At 60.4% G+C, this 18,751-nt stretch overlaps 1 protein-coding gene across 1 annotated transcript; it reads right to left on the reverse strand.

Annotated features, from left to right (window-relative positions):
* On the reverse strand, positions 1-12,947 carry GIPR (gastric inhibitory polypeptide receptor). The gene is made up of 13 exons (XM_039510912.1): positions 12,891-12,947; positions 12,198-12,297; positions 11,215-11,322; positions 10,724-10,845; positions 10,319-10,422; positions 9,484-9,640; positions 8,626-8,785; positions 8,125-8,185; positions 6,298-6,367; positions 5,705-5,793; positions 2,151-2,289; positions 1,669-1,710; positions 1-378 (listed from the first exon to the last, which is right to left on the reverse strand). Exons 1-13 carry the CDS (start codon positions 12,945-12,947, stop codon positions 1-3), a joined length of 1,587 nt encoding a protein of 528 aa, XP_039366846.1.
* Positions 12,948-18,751: the final 5,804 nt, after the last annotated feature.

An 18,751-nucleotide genomic window follows, 5' to 3' on the forward strand; every position in this document is an offset into this window, starting at 1 on the left:
TTAGCAACAGCTCTCCGAGATCTTGTTGTCCCCAGGCTCCCTGGCACTGGGGAGCAGCTCCGTGCCCCCCAGCCTGCCCGCCGGCTGCGTCTGGACCGGGATGTAGCAGTAGGATTTGCTGCCCGTGGTACCGGCGTAGGGGCGGCGCTGCTGCTGCTGCAGCTGGGAGCTGCCCATGGAGTTCTCCGAGCTGCCGTTGGACTCCGCCTCGGCTCCCCTCTTCCCCGGGTGGCTGGGGCGCCGGGGGCAGCCCACCTCAGAGGTCTTGCCCTGCTGGCAGCGGCAGGACGGCCCGTGGCTGCAGCTGTAGCCAGGCTTCTCTAGCAGGTTCGCGCCCAGCTGGCACCTCTGCCACTTCCTCCGGATCTCAGACTGGACCTGGAGCAGGGCAGAGAAAAGGAGGTGAGGAAGGGTCAAGTGATGCCCAGGGGACGGGATGAGACCCTTGGTTCATGGGGGGCAGGGCAGGGGGAGGCCATAGCGGTGCAAGAGGCTTCACATGAGTTAAAAGATGGTGTGATATTGGTATCCCATTGCGTCTTGTCAATGGAGAGAGAGAGAGCTGTATGCAAAGAAACATCTGTTAGTCTATAAGGTGCCACAGGATTCTTTGCTGCTTCCGCAAAGAAAGGTGTTCGCTATCCATGGGCCAGATCCCAGCTGGAGTCAATGGGGCCAGATCCCAGCTGGTGTCAATGGGCGATAGCTCCATTGGAGTCAATGGGCCAGATCCCAGCTGGAGTCAATGGGGCCAGATCCCAGCTGATGTCAATCGGACGTAGCTCCATTGGAGTCAATGGGCCAGATCCCAGATGGTGTCAATGGGCTGTAGCTCCATTGGAGACAATGGGCCAGATCCCAGCGGGGGTCAATGGGCCATCACTCCATTGGAGTCAATGGGCCAGATCCCAGCTCGTGTCAATGGGCCGTAGCTCCATTGGAGACAATGGGCCAGATCCCAGCGGGGGTCAATGGGCCATCACTCCATTGGAGTCAATGGGCCAGATCCCAGCTCGTGTCAATCAGCTGTAGCTCCATTGGAGTCAATGGGCCAAATCTCAGCTGGGGTCAATCTGCCGTCTTTCCATTGGAGTCAATGGGCCAAATCCCAGCTGGAGTCAATGGGCCAAATCCCAGCTGGGGTCAATCGGCCGTCACTCCATTGGAGTCAATGGGCCAGATCCCAGATGGGGTCAATGGACCGTAGCTCCATTGGAGTCAATGGGCCAGATCCCAGCTGGGGTCAATGGACCGTAGCTCCATTAGAGTCAATGGGCCAGATCCCAGCTGGTGTCAATGAGCAGAGCTCCCTTGAAGTTCACCGGAGCTCTGCTTATTTACACCAGCAGAGAATCCGGCCTGAATAGATCCACTCCAGCCATCACTGAGACGTAGCATCAGCTGAGCCTTGGCCATCAGGCCCCCCGCTCCCCTCCAATAAGTAATAACGCATTAGCTGCTGTGCAATGCTTTGCCTCTGCTCCCCAGCCCGACTCTGCTGCCAGCGCCCCGTGGCATGCCTGCACCGCGGGATCTCTCACCCACCACGCTCTGAGAAGGGCACTGTCCCCCCCGCTTTCGCCCAGGAGCCAACACTGCGGCATGTGAAGAGTTAAGGGGAATGGGAAACGGCTCAGCTCCTATGGGTGGTGGTGGTGGGGGACCTACCTCTTTGTTGACGAAGCAGTAGAGGATGCTCACCAGAAGACCCTGCAAGACAAGAGCAGATAAAGGCAGGGCTGGGCCCAGCCCCCCCGGGACACACCAGGGGTGGAGAGGTGGGATGAGGCTGCCTTTGGGGAGGCTCCATGCCCAGGAGGGATCCCATGGCTGCTCGGCGTGGAGCTGCCCTCGGCCGGCTCCCTGCCCAGCCGGCGGCACCACACTTGAGCCTCGCAGTCCTCTGGGTGTCAGGGGGCAGAGCTGACCCCACAGCGCCCCACATGGCTTGAGTGGGGGATGCTGGGGACACGTCTCTGTCCAACCCAATAGCAGGCACCTGCAAACAATCCCCAGAGCTGAAGCCCAGCCCCTGGGTAGGGCGGTCCCCGTGCTCTCACCCCCATTCCTCCGGGCCTGGGTGGCCCCAGCACCCCTCTGCCCCAGACCCCATCCCACCAGCCCTGGGGGGGCCCGGCTCTGCTCCCTACCTGGAAGGAGCTGAGGAAGAGCTCAAAGAAGAGCTTGACGTAGCGCAGCGTCCCCTGGGCCTGCTCCTCCGTCACCAGGGCAAATACCACCTCGTGGATGCCCAGCAGCGGGATCAGGGTCAGCGTCGACTTGGCCAGCCTGGGAGAGCGCGATAGGGAAGTGGGGGGTGAATTGCCCCCCTGCCAAGCCCCACAGGCGTCCCTCGGGCCAGAGCCCAGCCAGACCACACGGCCCTCCAAGGCAATGCTAAGGGGAACCGGCCGCAGGGTCTGGGCCTCCCCCAGCGGGGCTGGGATCCCAGCCTGGCGTCTTCCCAGCCCCCCAGGTGGCAGGGCCAGTTCTCAGACAGCTCAGTGCAGGGCACCCGGATGATGATGCTCCCAGTTTCCACGGTGTCATGAGATAGTCCCTGGCCTCAGCTGGGGCACGGACCAGGCTTTCTGCGTCTTGGCCATGAGATTGAACTTCCAGCAGCACCCCCTACTGACCCCACCCGGCTCCCTGCGGCCCAGCGCCCCCTACTGACCCCACCCGGCTCCCTGCGGCCCAGCGCCCCCTGCTGGCCCCACCCGGCTCCCTGCGGCCCAGCACCCCCTACTGAGCCCCCATCCCACTCCCTGCAGCCCAGCGCCCCCTGCTGAGTCCCTGCCCCACTCCCTGCAGTCCAGCGCCCCCTGCTGAGCCCCTCCAGCTCCCTGCAGCCCAGCGCCCCCTGCTGAGCCCCCGCCCTGCTCCCTGCAGCCCAGCACCCCCTGCTGAGCCCCCGCCCTGCTCCCTACAGCCCAGTGCCCCCTACTGACTCCACCCGGCTCCCTACAGTCCAGCGCCCCCTGCTGAGCCCCCCCAGCTCCCTACAGTCCAGCGCCCCCTGCTGAGCCCCCGCCCCCTCCCTGCAGCCCAGAGCCCCCTACTGAGCCCCCGCCCTGCTCCCTGCAGCCCAGCGCCCCCCAACACCACCCTAGGGCATAAGGTCAGCCCTGACTGTGAAGGGAGAGCGCCCCGTACCGAGCTCCTGCCCCACTCCCTGCAGCACAGCGCCCCCTAGTGTCCCTCTGTTGCCAGCACCGACTACCAGGGAAGAGTGCTGTGACACTCTGTACCTCAAAGTAGCACCCTGGGACCCCCATATTCACCACTGTGAGATGATTATGGTGTGTTTTGTGCAATGCCTTGTGAGGTATCATTTTAAACGTCTTGATCTGTTGAACATCCGTCTCCCGTTGGGTTGTGCGTCCTATCGGTGGGGAGTTATGAAGTTGTGCTATGTGTGTTACTGAAATATATTGTGAGGCTGGGAAAGCCCACAGCTGGCCTTCCAGTGACAACAAAGGACCAGCGATCCCTGGCCAGACAGGTGTTAATGGCCCATCACGAAGAATCCACTCTCTCAAAGGCTCCTTAGAAAGGGCATGGACGCCAGTCAGGGCCGGATTAGCGCCAGGGCATTAGGGGCCGCAGCCCAGGGCCTTGGGCTAAGGGGGACCCCCGCAAACCTAAATCCATAACTATAGACAATTCAGTGGTCACCAACCCATCGATCGCGATCCTGGAGCCTCTGCCAGTGGATCACGATGTCCGGGCTGCTAAAAGTCCAGCGGCACAGCAGGGCTCAGGCAGGCAGCCTGAATGCCGTGGCCCCACGCCGCTCTCGGAAGTGGCTGGCTGCTGGCACATCTCTCGTGGCCCCTGGCGGGGTGGGGGGAGGGCGGTGCTGTGCGTTTTGCAACAGGCTACGTAAAAAGCGCTGGCAAAGTCAGTACCAACTAAAAATTCATCCAGAGGATGGACGTGTTTATACCACTCTATGTGAAATGTAAGTACAATATTTATATTCCAGTTGATTTATTTGATAAAAAATGAGAAAGTGAGCAATTTGTCAGTATCGGTGTGCTGTGACACTGCCGTATTTTTAGGTTTGAATTTGTAAGCAAGTAGCTTTTCAGCGAGGTGAAACTTGAGGTACGCAAGACCAGTCAGACTCCTGGAAGGGGCACGGGCGTCTGGAAAGGTTGAGAACTACTGAGGTATGCCATGGAGACTGCCTGACCCCCATGTCACAGCAAGGATCTTTCTAGCAGCTGGAAAAAAGTCTAAAAGAGGGACAGTGACATCATCATTTGGCCTCTTCCCCCCTCCCCTGATCTCAACACCTGGAAGATCATCTGGAAGACAAAGACTTTGAACTGGGGAGATTGGTCCCAGGCTGGAAGGGAAGCCAGTCTTTGTATTGAGGAGCCGTGAGCTGCCTGTAACGTCTGTTAGGACTGACTCAAGAGACACTGCTTGATTCAAATCCCGCGTCGTTTGTTAAAGTTAGAATTTGGACTGTGTTTCTGTTTATTTCTTAGGTAACCAACTTGGATCTCTCTGCCTGCTACCTAGAATCATTTACAATCTGTCTTTCTGGAGTTAATAAATCTGTTTTCTATTTTACCTAGAACAGTGTGGTTTCGGCTGAAATGCTCAGGGAATCTCAGCTTATTTCAAAGGCTGGTGCATGGCCACTTCCCTTTGACCAAGTGGTGAACTAATTAATGAGTTTGCACGTTCCAAGGGCGTCTTGAGCAGCGTATGCTGGTATATTTCTGGGGTGCCAGGCTGGGGTGACTGGCAGGTGTCTCTCTCTGTAGGATTCATGAGCGGCTCATGGAGCATTTATGCAGTTTGGCTGGGTGTAGGCTCCACAGGCTGGTGGCTGAGTGATCACGATGCCTGGAGGGGTTTTGCGGTCTGTCACTGGCATAGCTTTGTGTGAGACAGCGCTGGGTGGAGAGTTAAGGGGGCACAGCGGTCCCACAGTCCCAGGTTGTACCCCGGGGATCTTAGGCACCGACTTCCCCTCTGCCCCGTGGGTGCTTAACCCCCCTGCCCTTGGCTCCCCCGGCTCCGGCACCACGCTCGCCCCACCCCAATTCCACCCCCTTTCCCCAAGTCCCCGCCCCTGCCCCGCCTCTTTACCACCTTCTCCTCCGAATGTGCCACGTCCCCACTCCTCCCCCTTCCTCCTGGAAAGTCCTAAGCGCCGCCAAACAGCTGTTAGGCTGCAGGTGGGAAGCGCTGGGAGGGGGAGGAGGAGGCAAGGAGGGGGTGGGGGCAGGGGGAGCTTGGCAGCCGGTGAGTGCAGAGCACCCGCTAATTTTTCCCCGTGGGTGTTGCAGCCCCGCAGCACCCACGGAGCTGGCGCCTATGCTGGGGATCCCATCACAAATGCCCCCTTCTGAGCTCCCACCCCACCCTGCAGCACAGCACCTCCTAGTGCCCCACTGGGGCCCTGGGGTCAGTACTGACTGCGAGGGGAGAGCGCCCCCTAGGGAGCCCCCACCCTGCCTTGCAGCACTGCGCCCCCTAGTGCCCCACTGGAACATTGAGGCCCGCACTGAGTGCCGGAGAAGAGCGCCCCCTAGTGAGCCCCTGCCGAGTTCCCTGGATTTGTTCCACTGGAAGTGGTACCACCACACTTAGGTTGCCAGATCTAAGAGCCAGAGTCAATGCTGCTGCAGGGAGCCGGGGCTCCCAGCTGGGGGCGCCGCCGCGAGGGGTAGCCCCTGCCTACCTGAACTTGTAGTCCGTGTAGCGCATCTGGTGAGCCCGGAGTTTGGAGACCAGGATCTTAATGATACGGACGAATATGACAAAGTTAACCTGGGGGAGAGAGAGTAAGTTACCCCTGGGGAGGTCAGGGGGCACCACTCCCCACCGGTACCCTCTGCCCTGGGGATGGGCTTGCAGCCCCTGCAGTAGGGCTGGTGTTTACATAGGGGAGGGAGAGTGGCGCTTTATACATGGGGAGGAGAAAGCATCACCCCCCAGGTGGCAGCGCTCCCACCCTGCTCCCCACAGCACCCCCTGCTGGGCGAGACCAGGACTGGCATAGCCGGGAGCACTCTCACAGCCAGAGCCCTCACCTCACTCCCCACAGCGCCCCATGATGGGTCAGACCGGGAATGGAGAAGCCAGAAGTTCCCCCTACAGCCAGCGCCCCCCCCTCCCCACAGCGCCCCCTGCTGGGGGAGACCAGGACTGGAGTAGCCGGGAGCTTCCCCCACCGCCTGTGCCCGTTCCCCACAGAACCCCCTGCTGGGGGAGACCAGGACTGGAGTAGCTGCCTCTTGGCTGTCTGAAGAGCAGTGGGTGTTTGTAACTCACCAGGATGGCGAGCAGGATGGGGCAGCGGATAATCCACCAATAGGCCATGTTGTCATTTCTCTCCCAGCACCTGGAAAACCAACTCACGTCAAACTGGCTGGGAGGGAGGAACCTGCACAGCCGGGTAGGGTGGTGACAGGAGTTAGCAGGTGGCACCAACCTTCTCTCTCCGCCCCGTGAGCACAGTTCTGTCTGTGACCCAGATCAGCCGAGGGCCGCCCTTTGCTCCCCACCAGTGCCGAAAGGGCCATCAGATCATCCGACCTGAGATCCTGTGAGCACCCGCCATTCAACCCCACCCACCCGCCCCCGCCCCAAGCCCGACAACCTCCGTTAGATCAAAATATTACAGCCCCCAGGAGACTAAACGCTCATGGGCCACAGGCAGAGAACACCAGGGACTGATGGGCACTGGGGCCCCGCCCATGGCAGGGGATTGATTGGGGGATCCATGCCCCATACCGCAAAGGAAGGGGGGGAAAGTCCTCCAAGGCCACTGCCAGTCTGACCTGGGGGCAAATTCCTTCCGCACCCCAAATCCGACCCTGAGCATGGGATCAAGAACCAGCCAGCCAAGCACCGGAGAGAGAGTTCTCAGGGTCGCCCGGGCCCACCCAGTCCAGGCTCCCCTCTCCAGCTGTGTACATGATGCTTCAGAGGAAGGAGATTAAAAAACCTCAAACCCAGAATACAACGGGTAGGGGGTGGGAGGATCCCTTCCTAACTCTTACAGGTAGTTGGAGCCAGTGGTTCTCAAGCAGGTTTCAGGGGGTCCACCAAGCCCGGAACACCCACGGGGAAAAATTAGTGGGTGCTTTGCACCCACCAGCAGCCAAGCTCCCCTGCTCCACCTCCTCCTCCCCATCCCCTGAGCGCACCACATCCTGCACCTCCGCCTACCTCCCAGCGCTTCCCGCCTGGCCGATGCCAACAGCTGTTTGGCAGCGTTAACACGCTCTGGAAGGGAAGGGGAGGAGCAGGAACGTGGCGCACTCAGGGGAGGAGGCAGGGAAGAGGCGGGTCCAGGGTGGGGATTTGGGGAAGGAGTCGGAATAGGGGCAGGGAGGGGGTGGAGTTGGGATGGGGATTTGGGGGATGGGATTGGAATGGGGGCGGGGAAGGGGTGGGAAGAGGTGGGGCAGGGGCGGGGCCTCATGGAAGGGGTGGAGTGGGGGCAGAAAAACAGTTGTTGTGACACAGGTGGGCCATGGAGTTTTTATAGCAGAAAGAAAAAGGTTGAGAACCCCCCAGCTGGAGCACAGAAGAGCCTCGGCCCTGTCACTCGCTCTGGCTACCAGAATTAGCCCATTAGCTGATACACCGGAGATGGACGGGTCCTACAAGCGACGCTCATGCGTGGGTCTGGGGTCGCCACGTGCTGTGAATGCAGTGAGCTCACACGCACACGTTTAAACAGGTGTGGAACAGGCATGGGGAAAATGGCGTCCGTCTCGGGCCGGAGCCACTCGGGACGTCTGACTCGACAAGAAGTGACGTTTTCATCAAAATGGAAACGTTCGTTTTTAGCCAATTTCTCCCCTCCTGTTTTTGGCAACTGAAGGCTGAGAAATTTTGGCTGAAATCCTACAATCATTTACTTTTTAAACCTCCGGGTTTGGATTTTTGACAAAAACCTGGATGTTTTTGAAGAAAACAAAACGGATTTTTAAATTTCCCCCCTCAAAACGTTTCCTGGCACCAAACCCTCGTTTCCCACCCGGCTCCCCAGAGACCCTCTGACAAGGTCACCCCAAAGCGCGAGGATTTCCAAGCACTTTCTTTCTGTGCTGCACCCCAAGCCGGAGAGATTTCGCTGGCCGGACTTACTGGTTGTTTTCATAGAGGTATCTGATGATCACCCAGGGAATGACAAACAGGATGGGGGCTCCTATGGACAGACAGACGCAGCAGTTAGGGTTTTGTTCTCCAGCTCCCCCCCATGAGATTCCCCGCTGTGTACATGCCCTCTAGCATTTTCCCGCTCCTCTCCGGTGGGTGCATCTCTGCCACTGGTGGGAGCGCTAGTGGTAGTGGAGACAGGACTCCGGTGCGTTACCCACCGGGAGGCCTAGCCCTGCTGTGAAACGCCGCAGGAGTTGCGGGTGGAGCCCGGCACTGCCCTTCGCGGCAGAGCAGGGCCAGGCTGGGGCAAGTATCTAAAGGGGATTCTTTCGGGGGGGCTTCCGGATGCAGACGTACCCTGGGGTCCTTTCCAGCTCCCAGCCTGCACTGCCTAGGGTCACCAAAGGGGGTCTCCCTATGCCCCGGCCAGCACTGCAGTTCCTCCACCAGGCCCCTTCCCGGCCATGCCTGCGCGGCCCCACTCACCCCATCCGACAAGCAGGTACCCCACAAAGCAGCTCTCCTCCGAGATGGCCATCAGCACAAGCAGGTTGTGCAGGTAGAGCCCTTCCACCAGCAGCCAGTAGTAGTTGGCCCCGACGCAGTACTGGGTCAGAACCTGAGCCAGGCGGCAGCCGGCAGCAGCCTGAGCCGCCGGGGAAGGGGGGAGAGGAGCAGAGAGAGGTGGGAATGCTGGAGCCCCATCAGGTCACGGCCAGCCCATCCCCACTCAGGGCAGGGGCGTCCCCGACAGTCGGTCCCCCCACGGCTTGGCCCAGATTCCCACGGGCTGGGCTGCCAGCCCTTCCCGTGAGGCGGCAACTCCCCTGCCCCATGGATCTTCGAGTCAGGAAGCTTTGCCCGGAATCCAGCCTCAGTTTCCCTATACTGCCTTTCGTCCCATTGCGCTGAGTAATTCCCCTTCCTCTCTGGTGGGGACACCCTACGGCTACGCAGCTGGATCCCTCCCACCCCCGGATGAGCTCGCTGATCCCATGCCTGACTCTGTTGGGCGCCTGTTGGGAGTGGGTCAGCCTGAGGCCAGGTCCCCAGCTGGTGTCAACGGGCCAGAGCTCCACTGGTGGTGGATTGCAGCTGACGCGGCTCCATGAATTTCAGTGCAGATTTAAGCCAGTTGGGGTCTGGCCCATACTGCCTAGGGTCCCCGGTGTGTCCCCGGGCTTTCACCCCCGATGTATGGGGTGCTCCCTGCAGTGCCCCACTTGGAGGTAGGGATTCCCCCCCCCCTCTCCGGGGTCAGAAAGGGGCTCAGTCCCTCAGCCCAGCTGGCTGGATCTCCTCCCCTCGCCCCCTCTGGGAGTGATGCCCTCGTCCGGGCAGTACCTGGTCCCCGAGGAGATGGAAGAGGTCCCCTTCGTGCCGCAGGTCCTTGGAGAAGCGCACGCGGAGGAGGGCGTCCCGGGTGAGGATGGAGACGGCCCGCAGCATGAACGAGAGGAAGAGGTTCACGTGGATGTAGTTGCGGGTGCATCTCAGCTTCCTGCAGAGGGGGTGGGACCATCAATCAGGGGGACGGGAGGCTGCCTGGAGCTGCGTGGGCAGCCGTACTCCAGCACTGAAACTAATCAGCTGTGGCCGTCGACAGTGAGCGCCTGCGAGCGTCACCGGGCGCTGACCCAGTGCCGGGCCCTTACGCCGAGAGTCACGCTGAGCCAGCGGGTGAAGACGGCTGGGCTGTGCCGTGCCAGGCTCTGTGCTGGGGCCCTGGGCATGACACTGACTAACCAGGAGTGAAACTGACCAACGCCAGCAACGGACAGCGCGGCCCCAGTAACTAAAAATCAAGAGGAGCTGTTCAGGCCCGATCCCCGTCTCGCTCACTCTGGTTTTACACTGCAGGCCCGGCTCCGTGCACCCCCTCCACACAGAGCAAACCAACAGCAGGTGGCGCGTCAAACAGGAGTGACTCCTGCAGTAAAGGGAGTGTCACACTGGGGAGCGGCACCCCATCAGGCCCAAATCTAGGATCAGGCCCTTAATTACTAAAGGAAACTTGCTTTTTAAAGAGGGAGACGGTACAGATTAAATCCACGGGTCCATACTCTGCCCCTTGACCCGGGTGCAAATCCCGAGTGACCTCAGGGCACGTCATCCGCACTTCCCCCAGGGCCACTGACATCAGGATCCGGACCATTAACTCCCACAGGCTCTGCAGTACCTGAAAGCCAGGAGCAGCAGCAGGGCGAGCAGCAGGGAGACCAGCGAGAGGGAGTAGCCCACGGTGTACATCAGCCGGAACTGCTCCAGGAACCGCATCTGCTTCTGCAAAGGGACGCGGCGGAGAGTCAGGTCCGAGCCCCTTGCCCCTTCCTTCCCCACCTCCCTCTGCCCCACCCCGCCATTCAGAGCATTTACAGGGGAGGGCGCCCCCTGCGAGGGCATGGATCTGCAAACAGAACGGGGACCCGGCTGCTGGATCCTTCCCGCATCCAGCCAACAGATCCCTCCAGCGCTGGAGGGACTCTGGCTCAGGACGGAGCCGGAGGCTGGGTGGGAGCGGCAGGAGAGAAAGCCGCGTGGCTTGGGAGCTGGGAAGCAGCCTGTGGCCGGCCGGGACACTGACCTGGAAGGGGTGGTCTGTGCTGAGATCCTCGCACTGCGAGTGGTCCCTCCAGGGTAGCCCCGACTCGTCCGTCACCCACTGGCCAGCCGGGCCGCAGAGCCGCATCACGAACCCGCCACGAACTGCCGGGGAGGAGACCAGGGGAGCCAAGTGGCAGGTGGGAGGGGGGGTATGTGGGTGTGTGTCAGCCACAGCCCCACTGCCACTGCCCACAGATGTCCCCGCCCTGCTCTTAAAGTGACCCCCCCTGCAGCCTGAGTCATGGCGGTTGGGGACACGAGGGTTAACATCACCGTACTCTGCGTGGGCCTGAGCTTGCAGGCCTGGTTCTCTGCAGAGCAGCCCCAGGCCTCTACTCTGGATTCCAGCATGTAGCTAAGATCAGAACTGGGCCAGCTTTCACCCGGGGAGTGGGTCCCAGCGGGTGGGCCGAGGGGGCAGGCATGGGAAGGAGTGTGGCTGGAATGAGCCTTGGAGGAAGGGATATTTACCGTGGTGATGCCAGGGCAGGTACCACGGGCAGGGCACCATGGCGGTGGTGTTGGGCAGAGTGTCCCCCCAGCAGGCATACATGTCAAAGGTCCGGTTACACACCAGGCCTAGGAGGGGATGAAGATAAGAGGCATTTAAAACACTCACACGTCACAGCGACGGGCAAACGCCGGTCACGCAGGTCTGGGTGGCCGCACGCATACATGTGCAAATCACATTCACACGTGTGTGACCCATGCGCGGCAAGCAGGCCTAAGCGACCACAGGCATGGGCAAGTCAGGCGCATGTGTGTAAACCACACACACACACTCATCTATACAAACACGTGCAAATCATGTGCATGTGTGCAACTCACACACACAAACTTGCTTCTGCAAACACAGACATGTGCAAATCATATGCACGTGTGTAACACACACAAACACAAGTCTATAAACACAGACTCGTGCAAATCACACGTGTGCAAATCATACACACTCACCACTAAACAGAGATGTGCAAATCACACACGTGTGTAACTCACACCCAAACTCACCTCTGTAAACACAGACACGTGCAAATCACATGCACCCATGCAAACCACACACACACAAACTCACCTCTGTAAATACAGACGTGCAAATCACACACATGTGTGCAAACCACACACACAAACACGTCTCTGCAAACACAGACACACATGCAAATCACACACATGCATAGGAACATGCCTGCAAAGCCACCCCCATCCAGGCAGCCCCCTCATGCACATGCCAACCACATGCATGCACATGCAAAAGAAGGCACACACAGACACCACACTCAGACATGCACATGGGCCACACCAACACGCTACCCCATGCAAGCACAAACGACATGGGTTTTCAAACATGGCAAAAACAGAGGAGGGGCTGGGATGCCCGAGTGGACACCGGGTGCACTCATGAGACCCGCTGGCCCCACCCCAACCTCGGCCCAGGAGGGACAACCCGCTTCCCTCACCTGCGGGATACGGCTCCTCGGCCATTCTGCGCTCACACTCCTGCTGGTACTGCCTCCAGGCCGCAAACATGTCCTTGGCTGACTTCTCCGAGGAGCTCGCCTGCAACGGGATGGGAGTCGGGGCAATAGGCTCGGGGTGCAGCTGTGTCCCTGTCCCCCTGAATAGACGGCAGCCCCAGGGCTCACATGGAGGAAAATACAACTTCCAATCCCAGCCTCTCCCAGCAGGGGGCGCTGTGGGGAGCATGGCAGCAGTGTTGCCTGTGGGGAGAGCTCCCAGCTACTCCAGCCCCAGTTTCACCCAGTAGGGGGCGCTGTGGAGAGTGGGGCAGGAGCTGGCTGTTGGGGGAGCTCCTGGCTACTCCAGCCCCAGCCTCTCCCAGCAGGGGGAGCTGTGGGGAGCAGGACAGGAACTGGCGGTGCAGGAGCTCCCAGCTACTCCAGTCCTGGCCTCTCCCAGCAGGGGGCGCTGTGGGGAGTGGGACAGGAGCTGGCTGTGGCAGGAGCTCCCGGCCTCTCCCAGCAGGGGGCGCTGTGGGGAGTGGGGCAGGAGCGCCGGCTGCGGTGCAGTTGCTGCAGGGGATGCTATTGCACCGAGATGGAACAACGGGGGTCTGAGGTGCTGCCTGGGGAGAGGGGGGGTACTGAGCTGAGTGCCAGCCGTGGTGGGGTCGCTCTGGGGTGCAGTCTCACCTCCGCTGTTCCCTGGAGCAACATAAGCAGCAGGAAGAGAATAAAAGGCTCCCACATGCTTCAGCTGCAGTGCAGACATGAGGCCAGTGAGCAGCGTCCGGCTCAGGGATCCTGCAGGCGCCGGCGGTTGTCTCGGTCCCTCTCCAACGGAGCTGGGGTGCAGCCGGGGAGAGGCTCCCTAGGAGGAAGCAACCCAGATGGATTGGCAACGGGGCTCCCTGCTGGTCTCAACTGCAGAGCAGAGGCCCAGGGCACCTGCCTCCCTCTCCAACAGATCCCCCATCGGCAAAGCCATGAGCTCTGCCCGCCCGGCCCTCAGGCAGAGGGATCTGATGCCACGGGGATGGGCACAGAGAGATCCCACCCTCAAGCAGGGCTCCGACCCCCTCTGCTTCCCCCCACCCTCCTGAGCAGGACCTGGTTCCCGTGAGAACCCTCAGGCAGCAGCAGCTGGTGGGAAGGGGCTATTTATAGGGCACATTAGACGTGTCATCCTGCTGCGATCCAGGGCCCTGGCTGAGGGAGCCTGGTTCGGACGGGTGGGAAGTTCAGCAGGGAGCCCGGGATAAATACAACGCCTGAGACCTGACAGCGGGAGGAAGCTCCTCGGAGGGAGGGAGATCGGGGGGAAGTCTCTCCGGTGCACAGTCCACAGACAGGCCTGGGGGCAGGGGCGCAGGCCACGTCTACAGGGGGCCTGGTGGCTGGGACAGGGTTTGGGGGGACCATCCCGATATTAGGGGCTTTGTCTTATATAGGCAACTATACCCCACTCCCCCAAAAAAGTGTCCCGATTTTTCACACTTGCTATCTGGTCCCCCTAATAAGGTTCCTGAGATGCAGCCACCTCTGGGGTGGAGCACAGGAGCTGCTCAACTGCTGTCCTGCAGCCCAGCTGAGCACAGGATGTGAAGACTCTTGTTTCCTGTTGAAACTGCAGGAGGCAGGAATTTCATTCCTCTCCCCCCACACCCCTCCGCCGCCCTTCTAGGAACAGCCGTGTTTCCTGGTGCCGGGGAAGCTCACACCGATTGGGCGGTGTTGATGGGCCATTGACCCCCAGCCCCCAGCACCACTCTGCTGCCCCCAGCAGCGGCTCCAGGCACCAGCGCTCCAAGCGGGCGCCTAGGGCGGCAAGTCACGGGGGTCGCCCTGCCGGTCCCTGTGAGGGTGGCAGTCAGGCAGCTTTTGGCAGCTTGCCTGCGGGAGGTCCACTGGTCCCGCGGCTTCAGCAGCAATTAAGCGGTGGGTACACCGAAGCCACGGGATCGGAGCTCTCCGGCAGGCATGCCGCTGAAGCCGCGGGACCGGGGACCTCCCGCAGGCTGCCGCCGAAGCCGCGGGACTGGGGACCTCCCGCAGGCAAGCCGCCAAATCCGCGGGACCGGGGACCTCCCGCAGGCTGCCGCCGAATCCGCGGGACCGGGGACCTCCCGCAGGCTGCCGCCGAATCCGCGGGACCGGGGACCTCCCACAGGCAAGCCGCCGAATCCGTGGGACCCGGGACCTCCCGCAGACAAGCCGCTGAATCCATGGGACCAGGGACCTCCTGCAAGTGCACCGCCAAATCCACGGGACCAGGGCCCTCCCACAGGCAAGCCGCCGAAGCTGCGGGGCTGGGGACCTCCCACAGGTGCACTGCCGAATCCGTGGGACCGGGGACCTCCCGCAGGCACGCCGCCGAATCCACGGGGCCGGGGACCTCCTCCAGGCAAGCTGCCGAAGCCGCGGGGCCGGGGACCTCCCGCAGGCACGCCGCCGAATCCGCGGGGCCGGGGACCTCCTCCAGGCAAGCTGCCGAAGCCGCGGAGCTGGGGACCTCCTGCAGGCAAGCAGCCGAATCCGTGGGACCGGGGCCCTCCCAGTCCTGAGTTCACCAGACCTCAGTTTCCCCATGCAAACCCGTCCCTGGCTTCTTTGCACTCCCTGTTGTTAGCCTGAGGGGGCTGGCCTGAGGGACATCTCTTGTCTTACTTCTTGCCTAGTACTCAGGGATGGGGCCAGTGGTTGGAGCTGGGAGTCAGGACTCCTGGGTTCTGTCCCTGGCTCTGGGGTCCACTGGTTGAAGCGGGAGGGCTGGGAGCCCGGACACCTGGGTTCTGTCCCTGGCTCTGAGAGGGGAGTGGAGTCCTGCCTTAACTGACTAGCAAACTCCCACTGGTCTTGTCCTGTAACATCCCCGCCTCTTGGCAAAGGCCTGGAAATAATGCTAGAAAATGAATCCCAGAGGGAATCCAGACAATGTCAGCCCCACACACGTGTGAGGGAGGGGGGATTTGAACCCACAGCCAAGGCACAATCCCTTACAGCCTGACAGAGGGCTGCTGCCTGGCCAGCTTTGCACAGCCCTTTTTGGAGGTAGCTGGGAAATTTGTCCAGTGCCCAGCGTCAGCTGGACCAGCTCAGAACCGCCCCAGATGTCCTGGGGTTTTGCACCTCCGAGGAGGCGTCCTCGCAGAGCTGACTCCTCCAGCTGTGGCTCAGCGGCAGGTGTTACCCTGGCTGAGGGCTGGGAAGCCAGAGTATTACACAGGCAGACCCCCCACAGCAGGTTCTGCCCCACAGTTACCGTGTCCCCACCCCAGGGTGCTCTGCCTGGGGCTAACGCCCCCTGCTGGAGAAAAGCAGCTCTCCAAGTGGTTGGGATGTCGCCCTCTGATGGCAGGGAGCCTGTACAGAGGGTGGACGCTCTAGAGCCGTGATTTTCAACCTTTTTTCATTTCAGGCCCCTAAAATATTTCGAATGGAGCTGCAGACCCCTTTGGAAATCTTAGGCACAGGGTCTGCAGACCCCAGGTTGAAAACCACTGCTCTAAAGGGATCAGATGCCAAGGGGGCGGGAAAACTAAAGACCCTCTGTGCCCCACACATGTGACCACAGTGTCTGGCCCCTGCTAGTCCCTCTGGTGCAGACACCAGGATATACCACTACGGCTGGGGAAGGGAGTGGCACATCCTGGGGTTTGGCGGGGAGAGGCCCTGGCCAGGGCTGCCCAGAGGATTCCGGGGGCCTGGGGTCTTCGGCAGCGGGGGGCCCTTCCGTTCCGGGACCCGCAGCTGAAGTGCCCCGAAGACCCGCGGCGGGGGCCCCCCGCTGCCGAATTACCGCCGAAGAGGGACCCGCCGCCGAAGTTCAGCTTGGTCTTCGCCAGTAATTCAGCGGCGGGGGGCCCCCGCTGTGGGTCTTCGGGGCACTTCGGCGGCGAGTCCCGGAACGGAAGGGCCCCCCGCCGCCGAATTACCACCGAAGACCGGGCTGCACGTCGGCGGCGGGTCCCGCTTCAGCGGTAATTCGCCAGTGGGGGGTCCTTCCGCCCTGGAGCGGAAGGACCCCCCGCCGGCGAAGACCGGGAGCGGAAGAAGCCCCTGCGCTCTGCCCCGTGAGAGTTTTCCAGGCCCCCCCGGAGCGAGTGAAAGACCCCGCTCCAGGGCCCCCGAAAAACTCTCGTGGGGGTCCCTATGGGGCCCGGGGCAAATTGCCCCTTTTGCCCCCCCCCCCCTCTGGGCGGCCCTGGCCCTGGCTGAGATCAGAACACATGGGGACCGTCACGGCTGGCCTTTGCTCCCAGGATAGGCTGGGGAGATGCAGCGGGTGGGTGGGGCTGCCAGAGACTGGCTGACACAGGGGACCCAGCCCTTCCCAGAATGCCCATGGTCCTGGAGAAAGCACCAAAGGCAGCTGGAGACCCAGTGGTGAGGGAACTGGCCCTGCTTGGGCTGACAGCAGGGTTTGAACCTGCAACCCCCTGTGCTGAACATCCCTGCTGCAGAACTGAAGAGCCAAGCCCCAGAGCTGGCTGCTAGAGCTGACCCAGAAACGGTGCAGCAGCCACATGTGTGGGGCAAACACCTTCTTCCCCTAGTATGGGCCTCGCCAACCCCCCCCCCCCCCAGTGTCTGTCCTGTGAAAACCCTGGGATGCCTGGCCCAGGTTGGGGCCGTTGGGGGTGCTGAGTCGGCAGGGGGGGAGAATGTAGATCTGTCTGTACCCAGAGCAGTGGCTATATGACTGCTTCTCCTTGGGACCAAGGACCGGGGGGCTCGAGTCTGGTGAGAACCAGCCCCGGACCCTGCCCCAAATCCTGGGCCCCTGTGGAGGGTCATTCACACAAGCAGAAGGAGTCGTGACTCCCGGCTGGAGGGCAGGGGGCGTCCCTGGACAACGGCCCATGACACGAGCACCATGCGCACACCACAGAAACTTCTGTCTCCTCTTGCCCTGTGGCACTGCACGAGCCCCTCTCCGCCGGGGATCCCAAAGCACCCCAGGGAGTCAAATGGGGATAAACTGGCCAGGAATCCTTGAGGCTGGAAAGGGGATGGGTTCTAACCATCAGAGGAGGGAGGGCCTGGGACAGCCTCCTCCTAGCAGCAGCTGGGGGCAGCCTCCTAACCTAGCCTGGAGTTGGCTTTTGGTCAGTCTCCAACCTAGACTCTAGGACACGGCTCCCCGGAGTCCCAATGGCTGGATCTCCTGAGGCCCGTCAGCATCTTGGGGAATTTCACCAGGTCAGGGCCATTATCCCTGTTGTACAGCCGGAGATACTGAGGCACAGAGAGGTCATGTGATTTGCTGTGGTCCCACGGCCTCTGAGTACCAGCTCTGGGATTAGCCTCTAGACCATCCTGATCTACCCACAGGCCCCACAGCCCCATGTCAGAACCCGCCAGCAAAGCCAGCCAGCTGATGGCCCTGTGTCGATGGGCTTTGCTGCAATGTTTAACCTATGTATGGCCCCAGATACGACAGACAGAAGGGTGCGTATGGGGATGGAGAGATTGATAGATGTATGTAAGGATGAATGAAAGATAGATGGATGGATGGGTGTGTATGGAGGTGGATGGACAGATGTGTATGGAGTGGATAGATAGATGTGTAAAGAAATAGATGGATGTGTGGGTAGATAGATGTGCATGGAGATGGATGGATGTGTTTGTGTAGGGATGGATGCATAGATAGATGTGTAAGGAGAGAGATGGATGGATGGATGGATGGATGGATAGGTGTATACGGATAGGTGTATATGGAGATGGATGGATGGATGGACAGATGTATATGTAAATGGATGAATAAATGGATGGGTGTATATGGGGATGGATGGAGAGATGGATGGATGGGTGTGTATGGGGATGGATGCATGGATAGATGTGTAAGAAGATGGATGGATGGATGGATGGATGGATGGACGGGTATGTATGGGGATGGATGAATAGATAAATAAGGTGATGGATGGACAGGTACATAAGGGGATGGGTGGATGGATAGATAGATGTGTATGGAGATGGATGGATGGATGGATGGATGTGTATGGAGATGGATGGACAGATAGATGCATAAGGACGTGGATGGACAGGTACATGCGGGGATGGATGGATGGATGGATGCACAGAGGTGTATGGAGATGGATGGGTATATATACAGATGGATGGATAGATCAATGTATAAGGGGATGGATGGACAGGTACATGTATGGATGGATGGATGGATGGATTGATGTGTGTGGAGATGGATGGGTATATATACAGATGGATGGATAGATCAATGTATAAGGGGATGGATGGACAGGTACATGTATGGATGGATGGATGGATGGATTGATGTGTGTGGAGATGGATGACTAAACGGATGGGTGTATAAGGAGGTGGATGGAAGTCCTAATGCCCAGTCCTGTGCTTTAACCACTAGACAATACTTCCCCTCTTAGGCCCCCACCACTGAGGAGGTGGCAGTGGAGGAAATCAGTCACAGGAGCAGCACGGAGCCAGCCATGCAAACCGGCTGCTCCATGTTCCCGTCTCTAATCAATCACCCGCCAGCTCCCCGGACACTGCGCAATAATATTTACTCGGCTAAAAGCCAC

The sequence above is a fragment of the Mauremys reevesii genome, linkage group 22, assembly GCF_016161935.1.
Source record: "Mauremys reevesii isolate NIE-2019 linkage group 22, ASM1616193v1, whole genome shotgun sequence".
Classification (NCBI taxonomy): Eukaryota; Metazoa; Chordata; order Testudines; family Geoemydidae; genus Mauremys; species Mauremys reevesii.

Bases quoted from the DNA above. Each gene is read 5' to 3' on its own strand.
- GIPR (XM_039510912.1), bottom strand. From the start codon at position 12,947: ATGTGGGAGCCTTTTATTCTCTTCCTGCTGCTTATGTTGCTCCAGGGA. The intron at 6,368-8,124 runs GTAAGTCCGGCC...TTGGTTTTCCAG, and splicing joins TACCTCTATGAAAACAACCA to GTGCTGGGAGAGAAATGACA. The intron at 1,711-2,150 runs GTAGGGAGCAGA...CTTGTCTTGCAG, and splicing joins TCTTCCTCAGCTCCTTCCAG to GGTCTTCTGGTGAGCATCCT.